At 37.5% G+C, this 17,417-nt stretch overlaps 1 protein-coding gene across 1 annotated transcript in view; it reads left to right on the top strand.

Annotated features, from left to right (window-relative positions):
* Positions 1-17,417, top strand: part of COL14A1 (collagen type XIV alpha 1 chain) — a 114,347-nt gene that overhangs the window by 28,229 nt on the left and 68,701 nt on the right. Inside the window, exons 6-12 of the mRNA XM_027684470.1 lie at positions 6,595-6,750; positions 7,443-7,562; positions 8,915-9,079; positions 9,478-9,639; positions 11,042-11,190; positions 12,146-12,275; positions 16,938-17,083. Of these exons, the coding sequence (XP_027540271.1) occupies positions 6,595-6,750; positions 7,443-7,562; positions 8,915-9,079; positions 9,478-9,639; positions 11,042-11,190; positions 12,146-12,275; positions 16,938-17,083 (1,028 nt within the window). The remainder of the gene's footprint in view (positions 1-6,594; positions 6,751-7,442; positions 7,563-8,914; positions 9,080-9,477; positions 9,640-11,041; positions 11,191-12,145; positions 12,276-16,937; positions 17,084-17,417) is intronic.

Below are 17,417 nucleotides of genomic sequence, written 5' to 3' on the forward strand. Positions count from 1 at the left end.
GAGCTGTAATTGAATAGTGCTGTAGCAGTTTGCTTCAACAAGTTTTTAATTAGTTCTGTGTTACTGACTCCTGTAGGTATGCAGTTTGTTCTCTCAGCAGTCTCTTTTCCATTACTTTACCTGTTGTGTTAAAAACTCAGGCACAGACCAGCTCTCTATCATGGTTAGAGGGATTTATACGTACACTTTAATTAATGTACATATGTACAGGGTATCTGAGTACCAATTTTGTCTGAAGCACCCTGATTAACTGTCTTTTAGATAGTCAGAGAAAACTGTGTCAGGGATTTCATACTTCACTAAAGCAAAGGGAGAAATAAGCCTTTTAAATCCTGGCATATTTGTTACATAGAAATGGTGAATAAGTATGACCATATTAATAAAAAATTATGGTTTTCCATCTTGAAAAGTAATGTAGACTTTAAGACAGCTGTTTCATTTAAAACATTCATGCACTCAGAAGTGAGAGGAAAGAGAAGTAGAGAATGATCACTGTAATCTGCAGAAGAGTTTATTAGGTTTCATTTACTTTACAGGAGGGTCACAGATCATCTTCAGTGTAAGTCATGGATAAATGGACACAGCATCTTGCCATGTTGAACTTCAGTTTCAGGAAAGACCAGCAGTGTGCTTTGTTCTGTGTTGACACATTGCCCTTTGGAAGAGAAATTAAAACAACTGTTGTAAACTCTCAGTTTAAGTGCAGTGGGATTTTAAAACTTATTTTTCTATCCACGTGCACAGACCAAGAGTGTTTAGTGTTGCTATTTGGTAAGCTGCAGCAGACATCAGGTGCTTCAGTGCTATCAATCAACAGTGGTCTGCAAGAAAAGATCAGCATTCTTTCATAGTTACCTTTTGTATTTATTTTGTCTCTCCAGTAAATTAAGAAGTTCAGATTTAGGAAGAAAGTTCTAAAAGTTTTTCTAAACTGTGATTACTTTTGAAGTACAACTGTCATTGAGTGTGTATGTAAATGTGCATAGAAAATGGCTGTGTGCTTCCTTCTCTCACACTTGAGAATCATCACCAGTATATGTAGGTAATTAATGTGTTATCAGCTACTGCTTTAATTGGTTTTGTGGCTTTAAATTCAGAAGGTATGCTTTAAATAATATTTACTTACTACTGTGTACTTTTTGAAAGAAGCAAAATTATTGAACTCTACAGTTTTCACAGTCAAATGTGACATGATTGGACACAACAGATTCAGTCAGTCTTAATATTCCAACTCCCTCAAATAACAAATTTGTAGGCATACCAGTTGGCTTCTGTTGGTTTCCTGGAACAGAGTAAGTTCCATGGGAAAGGGCTGGCTGCTTAATTTATTTTTTTTTTCCTAGAGAGCATGGACAAACTTCTAACCTTTTTGGGCTGCTCCTTCAGCCTAATGATGTTCCAGCATTTGAGTCCTTCAAATTCAAGATATAGTTGGATCTAGTTCACAGAACAACAATTATGCTGTATGGAATTGTCTGGTCCATGACCTGACATATGGGATGTGTTAAACTGAGGTCCAAGTGCAATGATGATATCACCAGCACAGTGCAGTAATATCAATGTCAGGAGCGTGGACTAGTGAGTTGCTGAATTTTGGAGCTGAACACTGCCTCATGTCCCTGTATTTTTTTAACCCTTTTTTAAAAAAGAAGTGACATTTTGCTGATGTAGATTTACATTGCCCTTGTCCTCAGTGGTGCTTCTGCTCAGCTGTGGTGCTGTCAATCACTGTGGAGGACTGGCTGTTCTCTGTTATTCGTGCTTTATTCACAAGGTATTTTTCACTTGCTTCTGTCAACAAGCTTCTTCTGTTTTGTGCTTTGTTATGTCATGAACGAGTCTTCTATTCATACTGTATTATTACTGACCTCTACTTGAACTTTCTTCCTCTCTTCTACATATATTATTTGACTTTTCCACTGTGACAGGGAGTAAGAAAGGAAACGACATATTGCAGACTCAGAAAGAATTACAGTCTTAACTTCTTCTAGCAGAAGTGTGTGTTTTGGCTCTTGAAAATGAGAACAGAGTTTCATACCAAGAGGAGGCAAAATATCAAATGTGTTTCTGCAAAACGTATCATGACTGAATGCAAATTGAACTGGTTTGTCTAAGGCACTGAGTCCTCCCATGTAGCAGTGCCTATATTTGCTGCTTCTCCTTTTGACTTTCAAGGAACTTTGAAAGAGTAGTTGTATTAACTCCAAGGGTCAAAGAGCCACTACTCTAGTTTAAAAATCATAGTTTTGTATTTCTGTCTAAGTAAGGCTTGCAGGTTTTTTTTGTCAAACTTTTGGTTTTTGCCATTGCTGACTTGCTCACTGAATGCATGTGTGAAGGAACAGCCACGGGTAGAAAATGCACCAATGGAGAGGTGGTCAGTGTTTCCAGAAGCCTGCAGACCCTACTGTGCTCTGTGCAGCCCCTGCCCTGCCAGAGCCCCTCCCAGGCCTCACTGCACTCCATTACCTTCAGTAGGATGTCTCAAGGGTCATGTTTCTCAGGCTCCAATAACTCTCCCTCTATCCCAGGAAATTCTAGCTGGATTTTTTTTTTCAGCATTGCCATCATTGGCTTCACTCTCAGCCAAATTTTGACATGGTCTTGATAGTGCTGTAGCACTTGCATATGGGAAGTGCAAGCAAAAGCATCACCTTTAGCATCTGGGGATTGAGGAATCAAAAGCAGGAAAGTTAACTTGGTAGATGCAAAACCCCTTCAATGCTGGCTATTCTTCAAAAGGTTTCCTTGAAGAAAAGGAACAAAAGTTCTTGATGATGATATGATTTTTGGCAATACTGAAGTAGGTTTTGTGTAAATACCTTGCCATAAAACATTGCTGGTAGCCTTTAGTTGTATACTGGTGCCTTTGAAGGTGAAATTTTGAGCCTTCATCTGTGACAAGCAGAAATGAGCAGACCAAGTCCCTGCCTCCTCAGTTAGCTTCCTGGCAGAGTGGAAAGTTCATTTGCCAAGTAATGCTAGGAAGATTGTATGTTTATTATAGAAAGTCCATTAATTTACTTTCTCCCCATAAAAATTCTCCACCGGTTGTAGGTGGAGGCACTGAAGACAGCTGCTGTTGTAAAATATATAAGCTCTTCTAACTTTGTGATGTGTGCAATTCTGTTATTTTTGCTTACCTAAAAATCACAGGCTCTGTTATTGTTTGTTGTGGAATGCAGCACTTGAAGTATAATAATGCTTTCTAAATAACATTTGGAAACACTATGCAAAATTGGGTAATACCTGGTCTCTTCCCTACTGTCCTGCTCTTGGAAGTGGTGAGTATTGTATAATTCAGAGGCACTTCTTTCTCACTGCTCATTTCTTGGTGACTGAGTAAAAGGGAAATAAACATAACCTGAATGCACTATTGAAACTTGTAGTGGACCTTATAAAGCTTTCAACAGTCAGTGTTTATATGGAATGCTCTCCTGTCATCCTCCTTTAAGAAAGATTCTTGGGAAAATTACCTATTAAAGTTACATGTAGATAGTTGAAATGTTCAAAACTATCCTCAAACTCTCCAGGAATTCATGACCATGTATGGTTATATGGAGAGATTATTGAAAAAGACATTTGCAAGAACTGGTAATGGAAACTGGCTAATCTCAGTGGGGTGCAGAAATTACTTGCTACACACTGTGGCTTTTAGACTAATTTTATAAACTAGGATTTCATGGTGTTTGAATTCCTATCAGGTTGTAAAGATTTCTATCAGTGTGTTATTCTGTTTAATATCTCACTGTTGTTTATTCCGTTTTAGGGAACTTTCTACAATTCTTTTAAGTACAACAAGGAGAAAACATAAGCAAATAGTGGGTGTACAGAAGTAACAAAACCTAAATGTTTTATGCAGAAAAGATTCAACAAGTATCTCCCACCTACGAAGAACGAATCAAATTTTCACACTGTGACCTTGCAGTACAATCTTGGATCAAACCACATGTTTCTTTAACAAAAAAATAATTGCGTTATACTATTTGCTCTGATCTGATGATGTGGAAATAAAATATTGAAAGGAATGTCGTTATTGTTTTCTTTATTCTTTGGATTTTACCTAACTGAATGGATTTAGAAAAAACAATAAAAGCTTTTATTCACAAAGCCATCACTACAGGATTAAAGAAACCTTATAGGCAAAACTTGTTGATATGAAATGATTAAGACCTAGTGTAATAACTGGGTTTCATACTCAGCATAAGATTTTAGAAGTAGAGAAGGAAAATACAGCCACACAAATCCTGTTATTCTCATTGGACTATATGATTAAACTGCTGGGATAATACTGAAAAGGTACATCTGTGCTGTAGTATAGCTGCTTGGATGTGAGTCAGGGGTCCAGTGCTTTCATTCTTACTGGTGTTGAGCAGCATTTACTTTGCCAAGAGTTCTTTTGAAGCTGGCGATGCTAATCATGGCCAGTGGGAGAATGGCACAATTGAACCACATGGTAATGGAAGACAAATACTGCAAGTAATGCAGACTGATTAACAGGAAGTTTATTTGGCAAAGATATTTAAAACATGAATTTTGCCATGACCAGTAGGTTCCTATTAAATCACAAAACCGATTCAAGTCCCACTGAAATCAAGGGAATTTTTCCTGTTGACTTCAGTGACATAAAGATTTGGACCTCCATTGGATTTATCTTCCAATTTAAGATCATTTTTCTGATGATTACTGAATGTTCCCCAGTGTTGATACATTAAAATGTGTTGCCAATTCAAATAGCGTTGTCTTGTACTGTAAAAAGTAAAATAAAATATTTGTTTTGGCATCTTTGTAAGTGGAATTTTTGTCATGTGTTTAGAACTCATTCTGCACTGCTAGCTGCACGTAGGAAATGTTCCCTGTTCTTCTAAAAACATTTGTAGTACATGTTTAAGACATTAACTGTAACTTTATGGACTGGATTTAATGCTCAGTGGATTTGCACTACAGTATGGATCTAACTGTTAATTATTACCAATTGAAGACCTTCTGCACATCAGATTGTTGTTGCTTGTGAGACTATCGTTTTGTATTTAATGAAAAGATTGTCATTAATAATATGGTGTCAGAATTTTCAGTTGCTAGCCATGTGGTTTATTCCCTCTGTAACAGGAGAGCTTCTTGTGAGCTAATGCGAGCAGCTTTTGGATTATTTCTTACTGAATAACTTCTTTTATTTGCTGAACATCTCTGCTCAAGATCAGTTAATTTCTAGCAGTGTACTTGGTGATTCCTGTTAGTACCATGTTAGGTGTTGGTATTCTTTGTGAACTAATTTATGAAGTGGATCCTGACACAAATGATGAAAAAAGTTGGGCTGCAGCTTGTTTCAGTAATCTGTATTTGTTTTTTACTGTATTCAGGACCATGATTTTCATCCCCAAATGGTTCATGATGCATCCTATCTTTTCTACTAACCTGCTTTGCTTTGGCTTTCCTACTTCCATCCTTATTCTACAGTCAGTCTGTTGGGGAGTTTGCTATATTTGTACTTCAAATATACGCTCTTGCTTGTTATACCTGTGTAACATCATTACTTTGCTTTCCTTCCCTACAATATGTGTCCACTGTTTCAGCAACTTTACTTTCACAGTCGCATAAACACTTCTGTTGCATGTGGCAATTGCGTCTGAGGTTGTAGAAACCTTTTCTGTTCTCTTACTTCCCTTCCTGTCATTTTCTCAAACTTCTGGCACTTCTGTGTAGGCTTCTCAGTTGATTTATTGTACAATTTGTGTCTAATCTCTACTTCCACTTCCTCTGATTTACCCATTGGTTTGTTAAATCTTAGGGACCATTAACATGCATCTCTGCTAATTCTCATCAGATCTTTTCTGTTGTGTTTTTTTTTTTTAATGCTCTTGTATTTTTGTGTTTTACATGTATCTGTAAGACTAAAGCTTCATGTGGTGCTCATTCTCCTAGAGACTGTGAATTTGAATCTGAGGTCTTTGCATTTTACCTCTGCTGTATTGAGTGCCTCCTACATAGGTTTAATACAGCAGATTCAACTGACCTCCAGTTTTGCTCTAGACTCCCAGGGGTGAGATTCACTTCTAACTTTACAAGTCTACAGTGCCAGCTGATGGTTTTCTACAGAGCTGTTGAGATGTATAGAAACACCTGGTTTTCTATGTTGACTGTAAAAGGGACCTTGATAACTGTTTTGGGTGTCTGCATCTCTAGGTAACTCTCTCTGCGTTGTCTATGCCTAAGGTTGAGTGTCATGAAGTGTGTACTGGGACTGAAATTGTATATGTACATTGGGAATGAAAATGAACTGCTGGTTTGGTTGTGTTATGTGGCAGTTAATTTTTTCTTTCTCAAGTATTGTATTTTTAGGAAAAAGATTTATTTTCATGGGTCTCCCAACAGTAATTTTGAACACCTTGATGAAAGAAACGAAGTAGATAATGGGCAGACTATTCTATTACTGAATATAGAACAAACACATTTAGGAATTTTGCTTATTTCTCACTTGGACCATGGAAGAAAGCTTTAATTATTAAACTTAGTGGGAGGAAGAAGGCATATATTTATTGAGTTACAATTTTATTGTTGAATTAATAATATTGTTTTAATTTTAATGATTTACAGGAAGCCTGTTTACCTGTAAAACTCCAGCAATTGCAGATATTGTGATACTAGTAGATGGTTCTTGGAGTATTGGCAGATTCAATTTCAGGCTCGTTCGACTGTTCCTGGAAAACCTGGTCTCGGCTTTCAATGTGGGATCTGAGAAAACAAGAGTAGGTAAGGTGCCATCGTTTTCCCTAATATTTCTTAGCAATGTAAAAATGTTATCAGTTCAGGAGAGTTAACAGCATAATACTACTTTTTTTGTGCAAGATTCATCCTCGTCTGGAACTAGCGCTTCTGTCATAAGAGTAATGCTGCTGCAATGTTTGTATTCCTCACAGTTTACTGTGATCCTCAACTTAGATAAATGCTAATGCAATGTCAGTGGAAAAATAAAAACAGTGGAAACAATCTTACTGACTTCAGTCAGCATTAGCTCAGATCCTTGCAGTTTAATTTTCAGATGCAGAATGTGCCAGTGGATGGCTTTTCTTTTGGTTTAAACTGGCTCAAATGTTATATTTGTGTTCTGCTACTGTTCAAAAGTGTAGTAAGTAAAACTTTCTTTTTTAAAAAAAAAAGTCTTGAACTGTTAATAAACTCTGAAGAAGTTGTGTACTTGTTTGCTTCTCATTTACTTAGCACTTGAGCAAAAGGCTTTGAAAGTTAACTGAGGAGTTGTCACCCAGAACAACTTCATACTGTTTTTTTGTTGTCAACCAATGCAGTTTTTCTAGTATAGTAGCAGAGCTACTTACAGTAAGCTTGCTGTAGTAAGGTATTGGTAATCAAGTACATAAAGTGTAGATACTTCAAGAAAACCCACTCTGTTGTCCAGTGAATTACCTTAGTTTCTGGTTCTTTAGGTCTTGCACAGTACAGTGGTGATCCCCGAATCGAATGGCATTTGAATGCCTATGGCACGAAGGATGCTGTTTTGGATGCAGTCCGTAATCTACCATATAAGGGAGGGAATACATTAACAGGTACAGTGTATGTTTTAGCGTTTTCCTTTTAATAAAAACATGTTCTGCTGCATGGACTAAGAAGTGTTAGTGCTTATTATGAAGGGTAAAAAGGATAGGGGTTTTGCAGCTTGCTAATGGCTTTATCCAGTGTCCCTTAAGTCTTTTCTAAGGGCTTGTCCATTGGCTTTACTGGATATCAGGGTAGGGTCTCATAAAACAGTGTACATGAACTCTCTGTGCTAGAAGTAAAATCTTTTACCTGCTAGGAAGAAAATGCAAAATCCATTCGTAATGTTCATGCACAGAGCTTTATTCTGGAGAAGGAGAGAATGTTGTTTTAATATCTGACAACTGGCAGTACTAACTTTTCAAATGACCACCTGGAGCTTTTAGATTTCCATTGACCTTTGAGTTGTTAGAGCACTTAAGCCCCAGAGACACTTAGTGATGGATAAAGGGGGGATGCCTGACAGTCTCTGAATACAATTCCAGTGTCATCAAAGCAGTAGTTAGTAATGTTGGCTGTTGTGCCAGGAGAATGATATATCCAAAGACCCAGACATGGCTTTAAGTAAAGTGCTGTCTTCCTTTTTTTTTTTTTTCTTCCAGTGGGTAGGGAGGGGGAGAAAGAATATGCATCAGCCTTTATTTTGGTAGAAGGAATGATTGCAGAGGGACAAAGGGCAGAAGGACTCTACTGTGATTCTAGGAATGAAATTACTGTATGGTAGGAAGTAGTAAATTATCATGATTATTTTATGTGGATGTTAGAAGAAGTGAGTTAGGAACCTTTGCTGCGGGAGACTTAAGAGAGTTTTCAGATAGGAGCTCATTGTGACATGTAAGTTTGTCTTGGAGTTGTTCTTCTTTCCCTTTAAATAATTAGCATTTATTAAAATCAGATTCTCCCTAAGCTTAAATAAAGCTCTTCTTCAGCTTTTAAATCAGAAAGAACAAACAAACAAACAAAAGTTAAGATTGTCTGTATCATGGAGGTTTACTAAGCTTTTCAGAGCATGTGCTTTCATATAAGCAATGTAGGTAGAAGGAGAGGAAACTTCCTGTTGTAGCTTGGTAGAGTAAGAAAAAAAAAGGTGATGCATTTGCCAGAAGATCAATTTAGGTTTCCATAGCCAGTTTAAAGTACATTGATTGATCAACTGGCTATTAAAAATAAATGTCATCTTCTTTGTAGTTTAGGCTCCTTGTTGGAATTTAATCTTTCAGTAAATAAATTCTTCTTTTATACTTACTCTTCATCAAAAGGTTTCTCAATTTTTAAATTGAGTGGAAAAACAAACACTGTGATATTAGCAAAATTAATGGATGTTTTCACCTCTTAAAGGCTTTCAAAATATTTTCTGTTTTAGGTCTTGCCTTAACTTACATTTTGGAAAACAGCTTTAAACCAGAAGCAGGTGCAAGACCTGGAGTATCTAAAATTGGGATACTGATCACTGATGGGAAGTCCCAAGATGATGTTATCCCTCCTGCTAAAAACCTCCGAGACGCTGGCATCGAGCTGTTTGCTATTGGTGTGTATTCTGCCATATCCGTATATTGTGTCCCATTATACGCTGGTGTATTTGTATCTGTTGCTCTCTAATTTAAAGAACTGTTCTTTTCTGTCTTTATCAAGTAAGTATCATTGTTAATTTATATATTTTAATATGTTCTCCAATTCATTACTGCTATAATTGGAATTTAGCAGTATATATGGATGCTACATTATCAGGAGACAGCTGAAAAGATGCCACTTGTGCTGGCAGAAATGGAAGTCTTGAATTAAAATCTTAACAACAGAACAATCTGCAGTTGGTCATTAAAATGAATAGAATTGGATATTAGTAATTTTTTATCAATCCCTGTGTATACAAGATTTTTTCTTTTTCATTGCGATAAATTGCGATTTTCATTTTCTTTCCGATAAAAGGTGTAAAGAATGCAGATATAAATGAACTCAAAGAGATTGCTTCTGAACCTGACAGCACACACGTCTACAACGTAGCTGACTTTAACTTCATGCATACCATTGTTGAAGGTCTTACCAGAACAGTGTGCTCACGAGTAGAGGAACAGGAAAAGGAAATCAAAGGTGAATAAGAAACAAAACGTAATGTAACTTATGATGAACTTAGGGCTACAAGTCTAAGTTCTAGGCTGGCTTCTGGCTCTTGAGTCATGCTGTATATTCTGTTGCTTGCAAGAAGGTACATTGTCAGGGAAGTTATCTTCCTAGGTATATTTTATTCTTGCTTTGATATCTGTGATCTTTTGCTCTCTGTCTTTGATAGTGGTAAACATTATGGTATTTGGTAGTACCAAAAAATACAAAAATTCATTCTGCTGTAACTATTTCCAAGTGGTGGGTAAGGAAATTCTTTTTATTATACACAGATCTGGGGATAAATTAGTTTAACAGCTGCACATGGAATTGTTACATTTGTGCTGTGCTTTCCATCTCCTAACTTACTGTTTTTATTATCTCATAACTTTTCAGAAGTTTCAGCTATTTAGATTGCTTTGTCCCTTCTGGATGACAGCTTTTTTTCTCTTTTTTAACACACAAAAATATATTTCAGCACACAAGAAAAGATGGTGGTGAAGAAAATTGTTCTTACATGAAAAAGTTTCCACTGACTACAGTTTTTTGCTTTTCTGAACAAATAAATGGCTATGCAAAAATGTTGCAATTTGCCAGAGAAACAGTTCTACGTGAGGAAATTCTTTCTGAAAGGCTCCAGTGGATTTTGTTTCTATTCTTGGTTTCTGATTCCTTAATATCAGAGAAATGCTGAGTGATTTTTCAGTAAGCTGGAGATATATATCAGTAAGGAAGTCTGTCTTTCACAGATATTTCTACCTGTGCTATGAAGAAGTGTGTGTTTAGTAAGGCTTCATTCCATCTCTTTCCTCTTTTATTCACCTGAAAACTGGAAGAAATACAGAACACTAGCTGTGTCTTGTAGAGGGAGTAGTCAGTTGGGAAATTGAGAGGGAGAGGATGAAAAAAACATAGAGAGATGAGACATCTTTGTGGAAAGGAATGATTGCCAGAGAAGGTGACTGTTCGCTGCATCTCTTCAGTTGGCTGACAGACAGCATATTAGTTTCCATCCTCAGAGGAGCACAGGAGATCACAAGATCACATATGTACTTGTATGTTTTTCATAACTGGGAAGAAAGCAACCTGGAACAAAAAAACCAAACCAGAAAGAAGGGTCTTGATAAAGTGATGTGAGGAAGGACAGGAAGGCTTAGTTTTGTATTTTGTCTTTTTCATTTAAAGGTTTATAAAAGACTGGGGAAGCTTAGTCCCAGTGAAACTCCATGTGCAGTACTCATTATGACTTATTTGTTTCCTTGAAAATAACCTAAGTAAGTGTGTAGTAGCCACACTACTGATGAGGAATGATCTTTAGAGCTTCAGCAAATACAACAAACCAAATAATCATTATGCAGAAGGGAATAAAAAAATTGTGTTGTCTGTAACCTAGGAACAATTGCTTCACTTGGGGCTCCCTCGGATTTGGTCACATCAGAGGTAACAGCTAGAGGATTCCGGGTTAGCTGGACCCACGCGCCAGGCAAAGTGGAAAAATACAGGGTTGTGTACTATCCCACTCGAGGAGGACCACCGGAAGAGGTAACAGGAGGAAAAGCTTCCCAGAAATTTTTAATGCAACAGCAGCAAGTAACCAGACAGGAGATCCATGGTCTTATTATAAATCTACCCTGAAATTCCCTGTGTGGGCTCTGAAGTCCGCTACAGAAAGGAGATTGATCACACTGGATGGTGACGAAGGTTAGGTAGTAGCTAGGCTGCTTTTCTGTCTACAATGTAAAGTAAAGGAGTAAAGTGTAAAAATAAGCACTTTCAGGGGATGGGGTGAAATCTCTGCATTTTTCTTACATGTACAGTTACTTAAACCAGTTCTGTAGATTCCCCCTGCACCCATCTGTTTACAAGAACAGAAGTAGGAGTTGATGGCAAGTCAGATTTTCAGTTCTAAGAAAATAATTATTCATAAAAGAAGATGATATGTGTGTACATTTTGGGACATTTACAATTTGTCATGCAAAATTTGGAGAGAGGTGATTATTTGAGTAGGACTTGAGCATTTTGGAGACAGGGAAAAATGCAGTGGAACAAGTTTCTGGCTTTATCTGACAACTTATAAAATTGAATGGAATGGCAAAAAACAAAGGGATTGAACTAAGATTCTATTTTGTCTCCTTTTTTCTTTTTACTAGAAACTTGTTTAGCATGGATATGTATTAATGTCAATTTGAAGTACTGTGTGTGTATGTATGTAGTACTAAAGGAATGCCACATATATACTCTTAAACTGTATCATACACTTTATCTAAGCTATTCCTTTGTTCTAAATGGCTATGTATATCAGCTAAACATTTTGACTATGTATGTTGTTGCTGTTTTTTCAGACACTTTACTGTACATAAATGCAACATGAACTAAACTTGAATACGTTGATTTGTAGATGCCAATGTAAAAATTGCCTGGAAGAGGAATTGATTGATTTGAGGATAATACAGTTAGTTTACTTAATGCATATTTAGTTAAATTTTCTTTTAAACAGGTTGTGGTAGATGGAAGCGTGTCAACAGCAGTTCTGAAAAACCTGATGTCTTTAACTGAATACCAGATAGCTGTATTTGCCATATACTCAAACGCTGCTAGTGAGGGCCTCCGGGGAACGGAAACTACACGTAAGTATCTTTAGCATCTTTGTTGCAGATTTGACTGTCTGCATTTTATCAAACTGTGTAAGCGTTAGTCTTTTTGAAAAAGAAATACAGAAGGGAATCTTTTTCAATTTAGCTTATTTTAGTGCATTTGCCTTAAATTAATTTTAGTTTGAATTGATTCTGGGCTAAGTTCCTAAGTCCAAATTCTCTGTGAACATTTAAACACTGAGAAAGTTTTTATCTCTGGGATGAACTTTGAAGTCGATTGTATTGAACCCTAAATTGGAATATTCCTATGTTTTGGGTGTGGAGCCAAACTTTATGAAGTAGGTTTGTGACTGAAGATGATCTTGTGAGGGGAGGATTAGGTGGGACCAGAAATACCTGCATGTGATTTCCAAAGATTTTCAAAGATTTCTGTACGTTTCTTCATCAATGATTCAATTATTTTCTGTCTGTAAAATGGTGATTTGGGATATTTTAAGACAATACATTTACAGATTTGGGTATTTGTATACAAAATGCAGTTACTTTTTTTAGAAAATATTACAGATACTAGGAAGGGAAGTAAAGAGGAACTTTATAGTTCAGACTAGGAGACAGGAAGTCCATATGTGGACTTATGTCCATATGGGATGTAGTAATAGCTGATACCTGCTGGAAGATCAGCACAGTAGGGCTAAAGCAATCTACAAGACTTCTAGAGTGCTTTGACAACAACTTCCTGACACAATTGGTCAAGATGCCAGCAAGGGAAGGTGCTCTGCTGTAGCTGGTACTTAGAAACAAGGAAGAATTGATGTGGGGAGGAAGATGTTAAAGTCGCAGATAGCCTCGACTGTAATTATCATGAGATGGTGGAATTCAGGATTCTAAGAGGAGGGAGGAGTTTAAAAAGGAGGACCACAATTCTGGATTTCAGGATAGCAGTCTTTAGTGTCTTCAGAGATGTGCTGGGAAGAAGCTGAAGGGATATGGCCCTGGAGAGGAGGAGGATCCAGACGAGCAGCTTGATACTCAAAGATCGCATCCTACAAGGTCAAGAAAGGTCCCTACTAACAAGTAGGTAATCAACCAAAGGTGACTGGAGACCAGCGTGGATAATCAAGAAATTCTTAACAGAGCTCAGACATAAAAGGAAGTTTATAAGAGATGGAAGAATAGGCAGATGACACAAAAGTACAGAGTTGCTAAACTTGCAGGGCTAAGTTTAGGAAAGCCAGGGCCAACTTGGAGATGAATCTGGCAAGCGATGTGAAGAGGAAAACAAGTTTAACCTTATGTAGTTCAACAAAGGGAAGTGCAAAGTCCTGCCCTGGGGAGCAGCAACCCCATGTGTCAGTACACGCGGAGGGATGACCAGCTGGAAGGCAGCTCTTCAGAGAAGGACCTGGGATCATGGTAAACAACAAGTTGACTGTGAACCAGCAAAGCACCCTTGTCACAAAGAAGGTCAGAGCCTTCTGGATTATGATTGAAAATGAAAATGAATCATTTTCATTAGAAAATGATTGTCAGCAAGTTGGGGGAGGTGATTCTTGCCCTCTGCTCAGCACCGAGGAGGCCATAGCTGGATGCTGGGTCTTGTGCTGGGTTCCCAGTGCAAGAGACATGTGGACTTACTGTAGTGACTCCAGTGAAAGTCCACAATGATTAAGAGATAGGCACATCTTTTGTAAGAGAAGAGTCTGAGACAGCTGGACTGTTCAGTTTGGGAAGAGAAGGCTCAGGTGATCTCACCAATTATGTCAAAATCCCTGATACAAGGGAATGAAGAAGAGTGAGCCAGATGCTTCTTAGTGGTGCCCACTAATAGGACAAGAGCCAATGAGCACAAATTAAAAACCCATTAAATTAAATCTGAACAGGAGAATATACAGTTTTATTGTGATGGTGGTCAAACAGTGGAATAGGTTGTCCAGAGAGGTTGTGGAGTCTGCATCTCTGGAGATATTTAAAACGCAACTAGAAAAGGTTCTGAGCAACCTGCTTTAGCTGACCCTGACTGAACAGGGAAGTTAGTTTGACCAGATGATCTCCAGAGGAGACTTTCATCCTAAATGGTTATTTGATTCTGTGTCAGTGCTGATCTTCGCAATCTGAAAATAAAATATAATAATATAAAATTATTTGAGACTTCTCAATTGATCTCAGTCTCCCAAAATGTCATCTCCAGCCATATTATACCCCACAACATAATGTTAGGACCTGTTTAATTTATTGAGGCAGAGGGAGCAGTCACATACTGAGCCAACAGGATTGTTTTGTACTGCACCTGGAATTCCTTTGAAGTCACCCAGTCAAGTTCTGACGGAGCCCAGCCCTGCTGGCTTTCTGAGATGTGATCAAATCACACCCCAAGGTCATGCAGCATCAAGCAATTTATACATCTGTCTTTGATAGTGTGTTGGAAGTAATAGTCTGACATGTGCAATATTAATCACTCCACATGCTAAAATATCTGCAATTTTAAAGTATTTTTTACTATCCTAATGGAGAATTATGGAAAATTGTACTTTACATTCCTGCCTTTGTGTGAGATACTGACAGATGAAAGTAGTCACCAATTACATTTGTTCATATAGAACATTGAAAATGGTTTACAGGTATGTGAAATCTGAACAGATGTATGTATATGCATAATGTACAGATAATTAGAATGTTTTCTGACTTTAATGGTTGCTTCTAACTTGAAATAAATATGAAATCCATTCACATTTTAATTTTGCTGCAAATATATATTTTACCTGGTTTAGTTTATTCTAGTAACATGGATAAATTAAACTGACTAAAACCAACTGGAATAAACTAAACCAGCATTATCTACTAGATATTAATATTTGACATTCTGAACTCCTCAGCTGAAAATTCCAGTAGAAAATACCACATTTTATTTCCAGTCACCTCTTCATTAATTATTATATATCTATTGCCAGGATATCTTCCAGTTCCTGTAGAGAGATAAAATACAAGTCACAAGTTAGGGGATATTTTTCTTATGGATTTTTAGAATCAAAATAAGGAAAAGGACAGGTGATGGATACTCTCTCTCTGATTCTGGGGCAGTTTGAGTAGGAATGAGACAATGTGGAACCAAGTGCCTTCAGGATATGTCAACATGTAGTTTCTTGCTGTAAGTATCAGAGGTCTGAATGGAGCTCTGAGCAAAGAGTCTGAAGTGCACTTGAAAATATTCATGGGTAGTTTCTCCCTGTAATGAGAGGAGTTGTGGGAATTCATGGGAATATAAATCACAAGAACAAGGATTTAAATAGGATGGAGGTAGATTATTAAAGGTTTGGAAGTGTAGATGGGTAACCTAGAAGTAGAAACTTAAAGAGAGGTGTAGGTCGAAGTTCTGCCACCACTTACAGACAAATAACAGACTGAGTGAACGGCCTCAATGAACAAGAAAGTATTAGGCTGACTTGGTGTAGTACATGGGGAGTTAAGAACTCTGTTAGAGCTTGTTGAACACAGTATAAGGGATAAACTATTTCTTGGAGAAATCAGCTAGACAGGGTGCAGTTTTTGTTTGGACAAGGAGATTAGTGAAGCTCTGTGACTGTAGTTAGAATTTGTTGCTGAATCTTTGTTTGCAGATGAGATTCTTCAGAAGTATGCAAAGAAGAGCTTAATAGCAGCTTAACATCCAGCTTTATTATGGTCTCTCCGAGTTCCTAATATTAAAGGCTCGATATCAGTTAGCAATAACCTTCTGTTTTTTTCAGACCCTTTCAGTCATTTTAGGGACTTAAAAGTTTCAAAGGAGAAGTCAAAAGTTCCCTCATATCTCTCCAGTGACTGCATATTTTGTGTAACAGCAGTTAAGAGACTGTGGGATGTTATTTTGTGAGAGGAAGAAAGTGAGGACAACAGGGAAGGTGCAAATGCTACTCTAAAGAGTTACAGAAATGCAAAGAAATATTCAGGAACCCAGATTGGTGCTATGTTCTGGTATCAGTGCCTTAAATTCACAAGTAAACCTCCTAATATTGGTTGAATTTCACTCAGCCTGGTCTCACTTGCCAGGTTATTATTCACCATGATTTGCAATGGATGATCTTGCCCATATTTGCATTATCCCACTGACACAGGCCTGGGAGCCAGTTTGGACAGTCCAGGCCTTAAATACGCAACAGTTTATAGTCTAAATATTTAGACATGTGCAATGTGCTCATCCAGGATTTTCTTCAGGGCCTTGTACCTCGTGGCTGTCACACCCACGCTCTGCCTTGGGAACTATTCCTAGCAAGAGCCATCCCTTAAAAATGCTACTGGTTCCTAATAGCAACTCTGTGTATTCTTCAACAGCGATTGGTAATCCTCCTTCAGATCAGGGAGAAGGAAGGGTGAGATCAGAACAGAGCAATTTGGTGCTCAAAGAACAGCAGTCCTCTTACTGGAAGTATTCAGAGCCATTTAGGACAAATAGCTGAAATGCTTTGTAAGGCATAGCTCTTCCCTGGCATTAGAAGTGGTTTAGGTCATAATTTCCTTGTTTGTCTAGTTCTGCGATCTCTTATGTACCAATCATCTCTTCATAGTTGTAGCATACAGACAGTACTTCCATGCGTGGAGATAGCTGTATTCCTTTGTGTTTCCTGGGGTAAAATAAACTCTTTGAATAATAGCTGGTTGTTCAAGTGAGACAACTGAATTGACTCTCTTGTTCCGCTGTAGTTGCCTTGCCAATGGCATCGGATCTGCAATTGTACGATGTGTCGCAGAGCAGCATGAGAGTGAAGTGGAATGGAGTAGCGGGTGCCACAGGTTACATGATCCTATATGCTCCCCTCACAGAAGGATTGGCAGCAGATGAAAAGGAGGTGATATATTGTGCTTTCATTTGTATAGCAGTTATTAAAAAAATCAGTCTTTTAAAAAATAAACTGATACGTGTCCTTTAACCTCCAACTTGATCGGCAAATACTTTGCAGTTTTTTTCCATGACTACATCAAGTAATGTATATGTTACAGACCATGAATAAAGTGCAAGTGCCAGTTGGTTATTTTTATATGTCATTGTCATAAAAATACAACAACTTCAACTGAATTTAAGTGACCCTTTTGAAATTATGTATGAGATGATACTGTAATCATTGTATAAAACTAACACTCAAAGGAAGAAAGTAAAACTAAGATAATTTCTAAGTGTGCTAT

Source organism: Neopelma chrysocephalum, unplaced genomic scaffold (assembly GCF_003984885.1).
Source record: "Neopelma chrysocephalum unplaced genomic scaffold, ASM398488v2 Primary Assembly neopelma1_66, whole genome shotgun sequence".
NCBI classification, from domain to species: Eukaryota; Metazoa; Chordata; class Aves; order Passeriformes; family Pipridae; genus Neopelma; species Neopelma chrysocephalum.